The sequence below is a fragment of the Loxodonta africana genome, chromosome X (genome assembly GCF_030014295.1).
Source record: "Loxodonta africana isolate mLoxAfr1 chromosome X, mLoxAfr1.hap2, whole genome shotgun sequence".
Taxonomy (NCBI): domain Eukaryota; kingdom Metazoa; phylum Chordata; class Mammalia; order Proboscidea; family Elephantidae; genus Loxodonta; species Loxodonta africana.
In genome coordinates, this window is record NC_087369.1 from 157681992 (window position 1) to 157696579 (window position 14588).

General features: G+C 37.7%; 1 protein-coding gene across 1 annotated transcript in view; it reads right to left on the reverse strand.

The window, feature by feature from the left end:
• LOC100666873 (RNA helicase Mov10l1) overlaps positions 1-14588 on the reverse strand; it is a 64676-nt gene that overhangs the window by 24167 nt on the left and 25921 nt on the right. The window contains exons 10-15 of the mRNA XM_064278482.1: positions 10375-10489; positions 8484-8661; positions 8105-8175; positions 4972-5063; positions 4052-4110; positions 3512-3588 (exon numbers count right to left, since the gene is read on the reverse strand). Of these exons, the coding sequence (XP_064134552.1) occupies positions 3512-3588; positions 4052-4110; positions 4972-5063; positions 8105-8175; positions 8484-8661; positions 10375-10489 (592 nt within the window). The remainder of the gene's footprint in view (positions 1-3511; positions 3589-4051; positions 4111-4971; positions 5064-8104; positions 8176-8483; positions 8662-10374; positions 10490-14588) is intronic.

Consider the following 14588-nt stretch of genomic DNA (forward strand, 5'->3'; position numbering starts at 1 on the left):
AGGACTTAAACGTACAATGTAAAACTATGAAATTCATGATGGTAGGTGCCACCAGGTTGCTTCCGACTCATAGCAACCCTATGTACAACAGAACGAAACACTGCCAGGTCTGGCATCATCCTCACAATCGTTATCCTTGAACCCATGGTTGCTGCCATTGTATCAATCCATCTCGTTGAGGGTCTTCCTCTTTTTTGCTGACCCTCTACTTTACCAAACATGATATCTTTCTCCAGGGACTGGTCCCTCCTGATAACATGTCCAAAGTATGTGAGGCATAGTCTCCACATCCTTGCTTCTAAGGAGCATTCTGGTTGTACTTCCAAGACAGATTTGTTCCTTCTTTTGGCAGTCCATGATATATTCAATATTCTTCGCCAATGCCACAATTCAAAGACATCAATTCTTCTTGGGTCTTCCTTATTCATTGTCCAGCTTTTGCATGAATATGATGTGATTGAAAGTACCATGGCTTGGGTCAGGCGCACCTTAGCCTTCAAGGTGACATCTTCACTTTTCGACACTTTAAAGAGGTCCTTTGATGCAGATGTGCCCAGTGCAATGTGTGGTTTGATTTCTTGTCTGCTGCTTCCATGGGTGTTGGTTGTAGATCCAAATAAAATGAAATCCTTGATAACTTCAATCTTTTCTCCACATATCATGATGTTGCTTATCGGTCCAGTTGTGAGGATTTCTGTTTTCTTTATGTCCAGATGTAATCCATAGGGAAGGCTGTAGTCTTTGATCTTCATCAGTAAGTGCTTCAAGTCCTCTTCAGTTCAGCAAGCAAGGTTGTCATCTGCATATCACAGGTTATTAATGAGTCTTCCTCCAGTTCTGATGCCCTGTTCTTCATACAGTCCAGCTAAATTCATCTTTGGGATCTGAGCTTGCTAAAGAGTTCTCAGACTTGACATCAAAAGCACAGTCCATAAAACAAACAATTGATAAATTCTGTGTCATCAAAACTAAAAATTTTTGCTTTGTGATGATCCGTGTAAACAGGATGAAAAGACAGGCTCCAGACTGGAAGAAAATATTTGCAAACCACATATCTGACAAAGACTAGTATCCAAAAACCCCAAAACCAAACCTATTGCCTTTGAGTCAATTCCGATTCATGGTGACTGTATGTGTTACAGAGTAGACTGCTCCACTGGATTTTCTTGGCTGTAATCTTTATGGAAGCAGATCACCAGGCCTTTCTTCCACAGTGCTTTTGGGTGGGTTTGAACCACCAACCTTAAAGTTAATAGTCAAGCACAAACTGTTTGCACACAACCCCAAAACCCAAACCCACTGCCACTGAGTTGATTCCTACTCACAGCGACCCTAGAGTACAGAGTAAAACTGCCCTATAGGGTTTCCAAGGCTGTAAATCTTTACGGAAGCAGACTGCCTCATCTTTAACCCATGGAGCAGCTGGTGGCTTTGAACCACCGACCTTTTGGTTAGCAGCCAAGTGCTTCAACCACTGTGCCACCAGGGCTCCTCTTGCACAACCTAGGGACCTTTATATATAAAAAACCTCAAACCTCAACAGCACATAAACCAACACTCCAATTAGAAAACAGGCCAAAAACTTAAGCAGACATCTTATCAAAGAGGATATACAGATGGCAAATAAGCACATGGAGACGTGCTTAATATCCCAATGGGGAAATGCAAATTACTGTGCTATCATCACACACCTATCAGAACAGCTAAAATAAAAAATTACCATATGACCCAGCAATTCCACTCCTAGGTATGTGCCCAAAAGATTTGAAAGCAGGGACTTAAAAAGATACTTGTACACCAATGTTCACTGCAGCATTATTCACAATAGCCAAGAAATGGAAACAACACAAGTGCTTATCAACAAATGAATATATAAACAAAATGTTGTACATAAAATATTATTCAGTTATAAAGAGAAATGAAGTTCTGATACATGCTGACATGAACCTTGAAAACATTATGCTAAATGAAATAAGTCAGACACAGAAGGACAAATACTGTATGGTCCCACTTATGTGAAATATCTAATATAGGCAAATGCATAGAGACCAAATTTTGTTAGTGATTACCAGGTGCAGATGGGAGGGGTAGATAGGGAATTATTGCTTAAGGGGTACTGAGTTTCTGTTCTCGGTAACGACAAATTTGGAAGTGGACAGTTATGATATTTGCACAATATGGTGGACATAATATCACTGAACTGTACACATAAAAATGGTTGATATGGCAAATGTTTTGTTATACATATTTTACAATAAAATGGTCACTGTCATGGACCGAATTGTGTCCCACAAAAATATGTGTCAACTTAGTTAGGCCATGATTCCCAGTATCGTGTGGTTGTCCTCCATTTTATGATTGTAATTTTATGTTAAAGAGGATTAGGGTGTGACTGTAACACCTTTACTCAAGTCACCTCCCTGATCCAATGTAAAGGGAGTTTCCCTGGGGTGTGGCCTGCACTACCTTTTATCTCTCATGAGATAAAAGGAAAGGGAAACAAGCAGAGAATGGGGACCTCATACCACCAAGAAAACAGCACCAGGAGCAGAGCAGATACTTCTGGCCCGGGGTCCCTGTGTCTGAGAAGCTCCTCCACCATGGGAAGATTGAGGACAAGGACCTTCTTCCAGAGCCAACAGAGAGAGAAAGCCTTCCCCTGGATATGACACCTTAAATTTGGACTTTTAGCCTACTTTACTGTGAGGAAACAAATTTCTCTTTGTTGAAGCTATCCACTTGTGGTATTTCTGTTATAGCAACACTAGATGACTGAGGCAGTCACATACTGTGATTACATTTATACAGCATTCTTGACGTGACCGCATTATAAGAATGTAGAACAGATTAGTGGTTTCCAGGGTTTAGGGATGGTAGGGCTAGGAGGGTGGGCATGATTATAAAGGGGTAACACAAGCAAGATCTTTACGGTGATGGACTAGTTCTGTATCTTGATTACAGACGTAGTTACAGGAAATTACAAATGTGATGTAGAGCTGTACATACACTTTATTAGTGATAATTTCCTAGGTTTTATATTATACTATAGCTGTTGATGTTAGGTGCCATTGATTTTTGACTCACAGTAACCCCACGTGACAGAGTAGAACTGCCCCATAGGGTTTTCTAGGCTGTAGTTAAAAAAAAAAATTATAAGGTATATTTAGTGGGATAAACTGGGTGAAAGGTACATGGGCCCTCTCTATCCTATGTAATTTCCTTTAAATCTAGAATTATTTCAAAATAAAGTTCTGTTTTAAGTATAACATCCTACAGATCTGTACCTTGTTTTCTCAACATATTGCAGTCCTATTAGCACTGGTTAAATTTTAGGTAAATTTTACCTTACATCTACTTTGTGGCATATTTGAATCGGTTTAAATTTAAGTGTGGTTTGGGGTTATTTGTGACCTACTCTTCCCTAATACTCCAGTGGTTTGGGATCTATTACATCTAAAATGATTTCACAATCATTATCTACTAAAATATATCAAAATTATTAAAATATTACCATAGTGAGAGACTGTTCATCATTCCAATTCTCTGAAACTTGGGGAGCCTTTAATACGAGAGTGTCTGGAAATAATACTTTAAAAAAGAGAAATGGTGAGAGGGTAGATATAACTGAACGTGATACAAAATAATAAAAGCAATCTCTAGTTTTATGACCATCCTACCAAAAGTCAAAGATATTCTACTCCCTCCTTTTTTCCACCTTCTCTGAAATGTTTTCAAATTATAACATGGACAAAAGCACTGTTTATTCTTTATACCAAAGTCATTTACTTTTCTACTCATAAGCAAAAAATAAATACGTAAACTAACACATTAAATTAAGAGAGGTGAGGCAAAGTGTAATCAATTTCTTTTCAGATATAGCGGAAAACAGTAAAGCCCCTCAATACAAAGTTCAAAATGTGGATATCCTGTAGTTTTATTTCTAGTATGATTCAAAAGACTGTATTTTACTTAACATGTCACATGAAGATTCTCTAAAAATATTCTGGGAAAATGACAATCAATATACAATACACTTTCACAAAAATAATACCTTTTTCACCTAAATGTTTGGCTTCTTCAACTGCTAAGTGACATCGTCTGCTTGGAGTCCTACCAAAAAGCCAATAGAAAATGACTCACTTTCATATTTTTAAAAAGTCAAGACTACAAAGGTCATAGGAATCAGAGTATATAACATTTAAGTTCCTAAAAGGATCCTCTAGGAAATGTGAGAGACTAAAGGATCGATGTGCTCTGTGGACATGTCAACTCTATTATAAAAGTAGTACCCCGGGAGGAAGTACAGCAGAGACTCCCTCTTCCCTTAGGGGAGTATTTCTGTTTTAACGTATAAACCACAAAAGGAGAAAATAAAAACCATCCTATGAATGCCGATCCTCCTTTTGAGTTAACTGAAAAGTAATTTTGATTGTGAAAGGTCCCAACCCAACCCAACCAAACCCGTTGCTGTGGCGTCCATTCTGACTCACATTGGCCCCATAGGACAGAGTAGAACTGCCCCACATGGTTTCCAAGGAGCAGCCGGCGGATTTGAACTGCCGACCTTTTGGTTAGCAGCCGTATCATTTAACCACAGCGCTACCAGGGCTTCGTGAAAGGTTCAATCTCTTAAAATTAATTGAAAATAACAATCAATGGAGAATAAAATTCTATCTTCAAGGAGATAAGGCATGACAAAAAAACAGAAACGAAAAAGAATGCTGGCAAGGATGCAAGAGCTGAGGCACATCTTTTCAAAACAGAAGACAGACACAGATTTCTTTAAAATTCAGATTTGAAGTTCTGAAATTGGCTTATGGAGCCAATTTAGGATCCCCAAAGCATAAATATTTCAACACATGTCTGACATCATTACTGGAATGTCAAAGGATTTACTTTAAATTTTAAACAGAAGCCTGGCACTGACCAGGAATAAAGACAAGTTGTTATGAAATTCACTAAAAGAATTACCTATTAAATATAAATTCTACATCCATAGGTTCAAAATTATATGTTTCATTAAATCTTGAATTAACTTTAAAAATTATCTCTTCTTCGTGAATCTGAAAAAGCAACACAAATTTAATGTTCATAAACAATACTTAATTTATTTCTTATATCCAGCAACACATCCTGAAGACTTCATTCTACAGATCTGAGCTAAAATTTGGCATCTTAGATATCTGCAAAAATAACTGAAAATTAGAAATCATTACATCATTAGATTATACAAACAGCCAATCAATGCATCCATCCTTCCCAAATGCTTACTGAACTTTTATTTATCAGGCCAATGTTGTAGCTCTGGGAATATGAAGGTAAGTGAAACACAGGCTGAACACATAATTATAATACAAAATGATATGTGCTATATGAAAGCCCAGAAATAAAGGTCATTACAAGTCTTCTCCTTGTAGCAGTATACGTGACTAGGTATTCTGGGAAGGCTTTCAGCTATAACTTAATTTAATTTTTGTTCCTTTTCCTACACTAGCGGGAAGGAAGGGACGTTTCTAAGGACACACAGGAAGAGAAGTTCTAAGATGCATTCTAAACAAAGAGTAACCAAAAAAAAAAAGAGCTGGGGTGGCTATACTAATATCAGACAAATACTTTTTAAGTCAAAAATTGGTACAAGAGTCAAGAGACCATTATATGTTCATAAAAGGGTCAATTAATCAAGAAGATACAATAATTATAAACATGTACGTACCTAAAAACAGTCCCAAAATATATGGAGCAAAAACTGACAGACTTGAAGGACAGAAAGACAGTTCTACAATAACAGCTGGAGACTTCAATATCCCAATTTCAATAATGGATAGAAAAACCAGCAGAAGATCAACAAGGAAAGAACGAACTTGAACAACACTATATACCGCCTAGATCCAACAGATAGAACTCTCACAGAGCTCTCCAGCCAACAAGAGCACAATATACATTTTCTTAAGTAGACACGGTACATTCTTCAAGATATACCATGTGTCAGGCAACAAAACAATGCTCAATAAATTTAAAAGAACTGAAATCATACAAAGTATCTTCCCTAACCACAATGGAACTAGAAATCAATAACCAAACTGAACAAAAAAACCCTGGGAAATTCACAAATACGTGGAATCCAAACAACACACTCTTAAACAATAAACAGGTCAAAGAAAAAACCACAAGGGGAAATTAGAAAATATTTTGAGACAAATTTAAGGATTTCATATCTTTCTTCATTTCCAGAACAACTTATTCCAGATCTTTTAAAAGATTACTAGAACATTTGATGGATTTATCTTCCATGTATCTTAAGTATTCTTTAATATTTGCATCTCTTTTTCTCTTTCTGGTATCTTCTGAGAGAATTACTCAGCTGTTTTGATATCTTCTGAGAGAATTACTCAGCTGTATATCCAGCTCAAGAATTTTAACTTCACCTGCATCCATTCTGTTATTCAACAACTTGCCTACTATTTTAATGACAACAATAACATTTTTAATTGCTAAAACTAAAGCCAATTCTCTTCTATGTATAAGTAATGCCCAGTCAGCTCTTTGAGGATATTACTTCAAGTATAGTTGTGTTTGCTCTATGAACTCTGTTTTATCCCCTTCACTTCTGCACTAGATCCTGTCTCTTGTCACATACAAGGGCATTCCTTCAGCAAAATGTGTGCTCCTCTTTCCCTCATCTATTGGATTATTTCTATAAGCTCACAGATGTTCTTTTATCTCTCTAATTTGAGGACACTTCACCCTCCACCTATTGCTCCATTTCTCTGTGTCCACTTAACTACAAAAATTCTCCAAAGAGCTGTCTATACTTGCTGACTTGAATTCCTCTTTGTTCTGTTCCCCTAAACTCACTCCTATGAAGGTTTTGCCCCAACTGCTCACTTATGAAGGGCACCAGTAACCTTCACATTGGTAAATACAATGGTCTCTTCTTTGTCCTTATTTTACTTGACCATCAGCAACATTTGTGCTCATTGGTGGCAACATGTTTCAGAATCTGACCATTTAGAGATCTGTTAGGTGGATGGTGCATATCTTTTCTCTGTCAGATGGCATTAACAAAGAACCTAGTTTACTGTTTTTTATTGATCTGTTCTATTTGGAAGCTAAAATCAATCACAAAAAATGTGTGTGCCCTCTGAAAGGGAAAGCTGACCTTTGAGGTTTGTACCAGTGAGTTTTTGTGTGCCATTTTACTTTGGATCTATGGTGGAGGCTATAGGAAGCACAAGTTCTCTGTGTGCCTGTGTGTCTAAAAGAGATAAATGCCTCTCTCCCACTCTTACTGTGTGAATCTGAAATATTTCTCTTCCTTTCAAGAGTATTAACAAATTCAGGATAAAGGTATTCTTTTGTTATGATTGGTTTATAGACACTGATATTCTCCAACTTCCCTGGAAACAGATAAACTGAATTTGTAATGCTTTAGATGTGTTCACCTTTTAGGTCTAATGGACAAAAACTAAAAATAACCCAAATACCCATCAACATGGTGAATAAGTAAACCAATTGTGGTATATCCATATATGCAACATCACTCAGTAATAAAAATGAACTTCTGAAACATACGACAAGGCAAAAGAAAGTACATACTGTAGGATTCTATTTATTATATAAGATTCTAGAAAATGCAAACTAGTCTATAGTGACAGAAAGCAGATCAGTGATTGCCTGCAAATAGGGGTGGAGGGAAGGACTTCAAAGGGGCAGAAGGAAACTATTGGGGGTGATGGTTGTTTGTGCAAATGGTTTTACAAGTGTATATATATGTCAAAACTGATTAAACTGTACACTTTAAATATGTACAGTATATTATACTTCAATACGTACAAAACATGAATCTGTTTTTGTAGGATTTCTTTAGATAGCAAGTTCCCTTTATGCATAAAAACCATTCAAATTTTTATTTTATACCCACACTTTCCAAAAGAGGCAAATACCTAAAGAACACACTTACCTACGTCTGTGTGCCTAGACATACAAACCTAGCAACATTTTTCCCCACAGCCATGTGACTTTCAACAGAAGCAAGAATTAACATGATTCCTTACCTTCTGATAACCTATGAGGTAGTAAATACAATTACGAATAAAATACTCACCTGATGAACATAGGCATTGTACTGAATCACGTGTTCACGGCAATCCAGATTTCTTAAAACCACTCTATCACCTAGTTTGAAAAAATCACCACACATAAAACTATTACAAAATCTGAACATCCTGCTACTATACTATAAATTGAAATACTTTGAAGGAGTGGAATTAGACACAAGTATGGTTGGGTTCAACTGCTTAAATGCAAATGTGATAGATAAGAAGAAACACGCTGAAAAAACTTTAAGTGAAATTCTAACCAAAGAGAAGAAAAAGAAATACTGTGAATTTAGTGTTCCTGGATTGAAAAAATAGTTGTTCTAATTGTGATGTAATTTCTGCTATTTTACCTACTACATTAAAATGTGACAAGTAACAAAACACCTGGATTCAAAGGTGGTCTATTATCAGATAATCCTCGGATCTCCAAAACCAAGAAATTCCCTTTCTTCTTTAAAATGACTCCACTCATATTGAACTCCTTCATTTCCATTTCCTCATGAATCTCTTCAAGCCATAGCAAAGTTGAAAATATCTCTTTGTAGTTCAACATGCTCAAAAGCTGAAAACAAAACATCAAGAAGTTAGTGAAAGTAGGATAGCATGTCAGTGATATACCAAGTTTACAGAGTAGGCAGTTTTAAATAGAGAAATGCTAAAAGACTTAATTTGCTAAAAGACTTAATTTGTTGTATTTTTTTTTAACCCAACCACCACACAAAGGAAGCAATTTAAGGTCATAATTTATAAACTCTATTATTGAGCATTTCTGTTATGCTAAAATATTCACTCAACTCATGAACATAGACATTGTACTCAATCACATGTTAACTGCAATCCAGATTTCTTAAAACCACTCTACAGAGGTTAAAAGCTTGGCTGTCAACAAAAAGGTTGACAGTTCGAATCCACCAGGCACTCCTCGGAAACCCTATGGGGCAGTTCTACTCTGTCCTTCAGGGTCGCTATGAGTCAGAATCACCTCTACGGCAATAGGTTTTTTTTTATTTTATTATGCTATAATTCATTGGTCCCAGGAACAGTAGGAATATGACGGCTCTGCCTTGTATTTGGAAAGCGCCTCACACTCCTCAAACTGGCAGGTTTTACCCCCTACCTTTAAAGACCATCCATGCCTTTTTCTACTATCACAGGTCCCTGTGCCCCACTGTCCCTATTCTTTTGTTTATTCTGGTTGCCTGAGCTTATTCAGAAAGGGGCAGAGCGTGGCTTTTACAGGCCCACTTCACACACATTAGAATGGCTACAATAAAAAAGACAATACCAACTGTTCATTCAGGATGTGGAAAAACTGTAACCCTTATACATTGCTGGTGGGAATATAGAATGGTACACCTACTTTGGAAAAAAGTTTGACAGCCTTTTCAAAAGCTAAACATAAATTTACCCTGCAGTCTAGCAATTCAACTCCTCAAGAGAAATGAAAATAGATGTACACAAATATTTGTACATGAGTATTTATAGCAGCATCATTTATAATAGCCCAAGAGTGGAAACCACCCAATAGCCCATCAACTGGTAAATGAATAAATGGGATATAAAATAAAGATGAACAAACAATGGCTGTATGCTACAACATGTATAAACTTCAAATTCTTTACACTAAGTAAAAGAAGCCACATGCAAAAGACTATGTATTTTATGATTCCTCTTAAGCAAAACATCCAGAAATGGCAAATCTATACAGAAAACACATTACTGGCTGCCCGGAGCTAGGGGTAGGAATGGAGATTGACCGCAAATGGCCATGAGGGGTCTTTTTTGGATGATGGAAATGTTCTCAAATGGGACTGCAATAAGGAGTGCACGACTCTGCAAATTTACTAAAAATCAGTGAATTATACACCTAAAATGGATGGATTTAATGGTATGTAAATTATACCTCAACAAAGCTCACATGGCTTCCTACACTAGCTGAGAGAGGCTTGGCTGAAGACAAAGTATCATCAGCACCCAAAAGACCAGGTAAAGTGAACTATTAGGATCATTGACGATACCCACCTCCTGGCACGGCTGTAGACTAGAGTAATGTGAATTATATCTGAGTGCATAATTTCAACAGCATAAAGGGACAATAAACTTTTGACAGTTTGTATCTCTCACCTTCCTGAAATTCCCAGCTATCGTAAAAATGAATCAGAATAAGGCCTGTATCTGAGAAGGGAGACATCATTACTTTCGACAGATCAAAAAACGAAACCTAAAAGGAAAAGCCAAATATTTCATACACAATCACAGACACAACTTTTCTTACCTCTGCAAGAAGTGGTTGAAAATTTAATATGTCAATGTTTTGTTCCACACACGTTCTAAGTGCTTCTGGGATGGGATAATATGGAAGGAAATTTGGAAGTGCTCGTCTTGAATACCTTTAAGAAACAAAAGTTCAAAGCAATTATGAATTGCCAGGAATAAGTCTTTTATACCAGACATTTTAACTTGAGCATGTTTTTCTTACTTTAAAAAGAGCCACGTTTTATTCACTCACCAAAAAGTAACTGATATATGTACTAGCTGCTGGCCTGAGTCAGTAGTGTTCAAACTACTGTTTTAGCTTTGGCAAAAATATTTCAAACAAGGTCTTACTTGATACTTAAAAACTACATAAAAAGGCAGGGCTATTCTGGTTGCAATAGAGAGAGAGGGGCTGGATCTTCAAGGCACCTCATAGAACCATGAGTTTGAAAACAACTGTCTTCAAGCTGCTAATTAACTAAGTTGTTAAGACAGTATTTTTAATACTGATGGATAAAGATCAGAAATTATATACACACATACATAAATTATATACACGTGCAAACAAGAACATTTACTAAAGTTTGCTCTGCTTGGACCCTATCTTCCCATTTTTTGTCAGCCTGCATTTCTCTGGCAGGGTTTACAGTATTAAACACACGATTCTGGGCCATGCCTAGAAAGGACTGTGGCAGAAATCTGTAACACTTCTGTCACAAGCAGGATAAAGGGCACCACTAGCTACTATAGGCACATCTAACATATCAATGGGAATTACAGAAAAATTTTTAAAAATTGAGAGAAGAAAGGATGGGAAAGAAAAGGGAGTAAAAAAAAAAGTCAGAGTGAGATCTGAGAAACACCACTTGCAGTGGTCCAGAGTTAGAGATGGTCTACATCTAAATCAAGTATCATGAAGAAAGGTGAATTACATTTCCTCACTTATTCCTTTCTCGCTCTTCCTTCTAGTTTATCTCTGACTGAGAATGAGGGGAAAGTGGTTTTTGCCAATCCCCTTATGCCATAAATTATCCTCTCATGCTCGAGAGACAATGGAGAGAGCTGGGTTCTTTTACCCCAACTGTGAATAAGAAAACTGAATACAGAAAAGGCTTTGCAATCAGGAACAGATGGGACACACCCCAATTCTACCACTTAATAGCACCAGAAATATCTACTTAAACTCTCTGAACCTATTTACCTGAAAAATGGGGTAAAATGTAGATATCAACCACGTAAGTTTGTGGTAAAGTATTAAGTTAGGTGGCATAAAGGAAGCAAATATGAAAAGCAGTGGGTGCAATATGAATAAGTAAAGGTGAATAAGGATGGTTGTTCCACACACATTTGGTTAGCTGGCTGAATATCCGACCCTACCATGTGGCCCTTAAAAGATACAAACAACGCAATTATTCCGTGAAGCATGTGTGATTCCTTATGGTTTAAGATGGCCAACTCAGGTCCTTGCATAAAAAGAGTGCTCAATAAATATTTGTTGTTGTTAGGTGCCATCGAGTTGGTTCCAACTCACAGCGACCCTATGAACAACAGAACAAAACACTGCCCAGTCCTGTGCCATCCTCAAAATCATTGTTATGCTTGAGCCCATTGTTGGAGCCACTGTGTCAATCCACCTCGTTGAGGGTCTTCCTCTTTTCTGCTGACCCTGTACTTTGCCAAGTGTGATGTCCTTCTCCAAGAACTGATCCCTCCTGACAACATGTCCAAAGTATGTAAGACGCAGTCTCACCATCCTTGCTTCTAAGGAACATTCTGATTGTACTTTTTCTAAGACAGATTTGTTTGTTCTTTTGGCAGTCCATGGTATGTTCAATATTCTTCGCCAACACCACGATTCAAAGGCATCAATTCTTCGGTCTTCCTTTTTCATTGTCCAGCTTTATTTAGTTCAATAAAAATAAAAAGCAGTGAATGAATGAATATATTTTTAGAAGGAGGGGGCAAAAACTGAGAGATGCTGTTGACCGGTGCTGGATGGTTGAAAGATCAGGGCCCACTAAGGTCAGTAGCATGGTTGGATTGCCACCATGGTTAGATCACTAAAGTCCAGAATCTTGGCTTGGTAGATCCAGAAATTCTGTGTTTTATGTATACTCTGAGGAAACCAGGGTCAGATACGTGGGTTCACAAAATGGATTGGCAGGAAGCAGATATCTCTTCTTTCAGAGAAGTTCCTATACACTGATAATGTATTAATATTTGTCTTAGTTATCTAGAGCTGATATAACAGAAATACCACAAGTAGATGGCTTTAACAAAAAGAAATTTATTCTCCCATAGTCTAAAAAAGAGTCTAGGAGGCTAAAAATCTGAATTCAGGGTGCCAGCTCCAGGGGAAGGCTTTCTTCTCAGATGGCTCTGGAGGAAGATCCTTGTCATCAATCTTCCCCTGGTCTAGGAGCTTCTCTGTGCAGGGACCCCAGGTCCAAAGGACACTCTCTACTCCTGGTACTACTTTCTTGGTGGTATGAGGTCCGCCTGTCTCTCTGCTTGCTTCTCTCTTTTATATTTCAAAAGATTGACTCAAGATACAACCTAATCTTGTAGACTGAGTCCTGTCTCATTAACATAACTGCCTCTAATCCTGCCTCATTAACATCATAGAGGTAGGATTTACAACACATAGGAAAATCACCAAAAACCAAACCCATTGCTGTGGAGTCCATTCCGCCTCATAGTGACAAAATGGTGGACAATCACAAAATACTGGGAAATGTGGCCTAGCCAAATTGACACACATTTTTGGGGGACACAATTTGATCCATAACAATATTCAAAGAGAAATAACAGACATGAGGAATAAAATTCTTGTGGTTGCTGATTTTTATGTAAGTCAAATGAAAACTAGGAAGTTGCTTAATGTACCACTAAAGCAAAAACAAGGCAGTTCTTAAAAGCTAATTCACAACAGCCTTTGGCCCTCCACTACCTTGCAAGGCAATGTGAGTTTCTTGATACCTTTTTCTAGGTTCTACTGACTAGGCCCTTTAATGGTAACAGAGATTATTAGTATTTATTGAGTGCTTACTCTGCCACAAATGACATAAAGTATTTTACATATTTTATCTCATCTCATCATCACAAATACCATATGGAATAGGAACAATTATTTTCTTACATTTTTCCTCAAGTTGAGGTTCAGGGAAGTTAAAAAGAAATTCACTCAAGGTCACACTGCTAACTAGAGGAAGCACTGTAATTTGAACTGCAAAGCTTGATTCTAAACCACAATACAATCTGCCCCTTTCTGACAGTGGATTTTTCCTCCAGCCTGGAACCGAGTACAGGTCCAGAAGCTCTCATCCAAATCACTAGGGAAAATGTGTTATGGCATTCAGAATTTTCCAATTTTAACAAATAGCACATAACACCCTCAGTGGGGCCTGGGGCACTACCCACCAATATTAATGCAGCTAATGCATGGATAGTCTCACACTAAATGGGATAAATACAGTCTACAGATACACTTACATCCCTTCAGATCAGGTTGTGTTCTCCAATTTGGGCACCAAACTTAAGAAAAAAAACTTATTTTAATTTCATTCTTAATGAGTAAATTAATTTATTTTCATGCTTAATGGGTAAACGTACCTTCAAATAACCTTCAAGGAACCATTAAACAAACAAACAAACAAACCCGCTGCCATACACTTGATTGTGACTCATAGCGACCCTAGAGGACAGAGTAGAACTGCCCCATAGGGTTTCCAAGGAGTGGCTGGTGGATTCAGACTGCTGACCTTTTGGTTAGCAGACGAGCTCTTACACAGTGCACCACCAAGGCCCCATAAGTGATCACTAAGTCTGATCACTAAAGACAAAGCAGTTTTGCATCTCATGTATGTAGCATTTGTTGAGTCCTTGCTTGTGCCAGGCACTATGTCAGACGGCATACAAATATGACTAAGAGATAATTCCTTCCCTCATAGGAGACTGGTTGACTGTATGGTACATGAAGGGGTATGGCAAGAGATGAGGCAAAGGTCAAATCTTATCCTTCTAGTCCCTAGAGATACCAGATACCAACACTCGTGCGAGTCTCGTACTGTGATGTGTGACAGGATGAGTTAACCTGGTGGAATCCAAGGCCCATGTGAACCGTAGGCTCTTCACACTGCTGTAACAACTGGCTCATAAGTCTGTCTTACTCTCCCTAGTTTAAGATCAAATCCCTAGCACAGTGCCTGGCAGATATGTACACTTAATGAATTA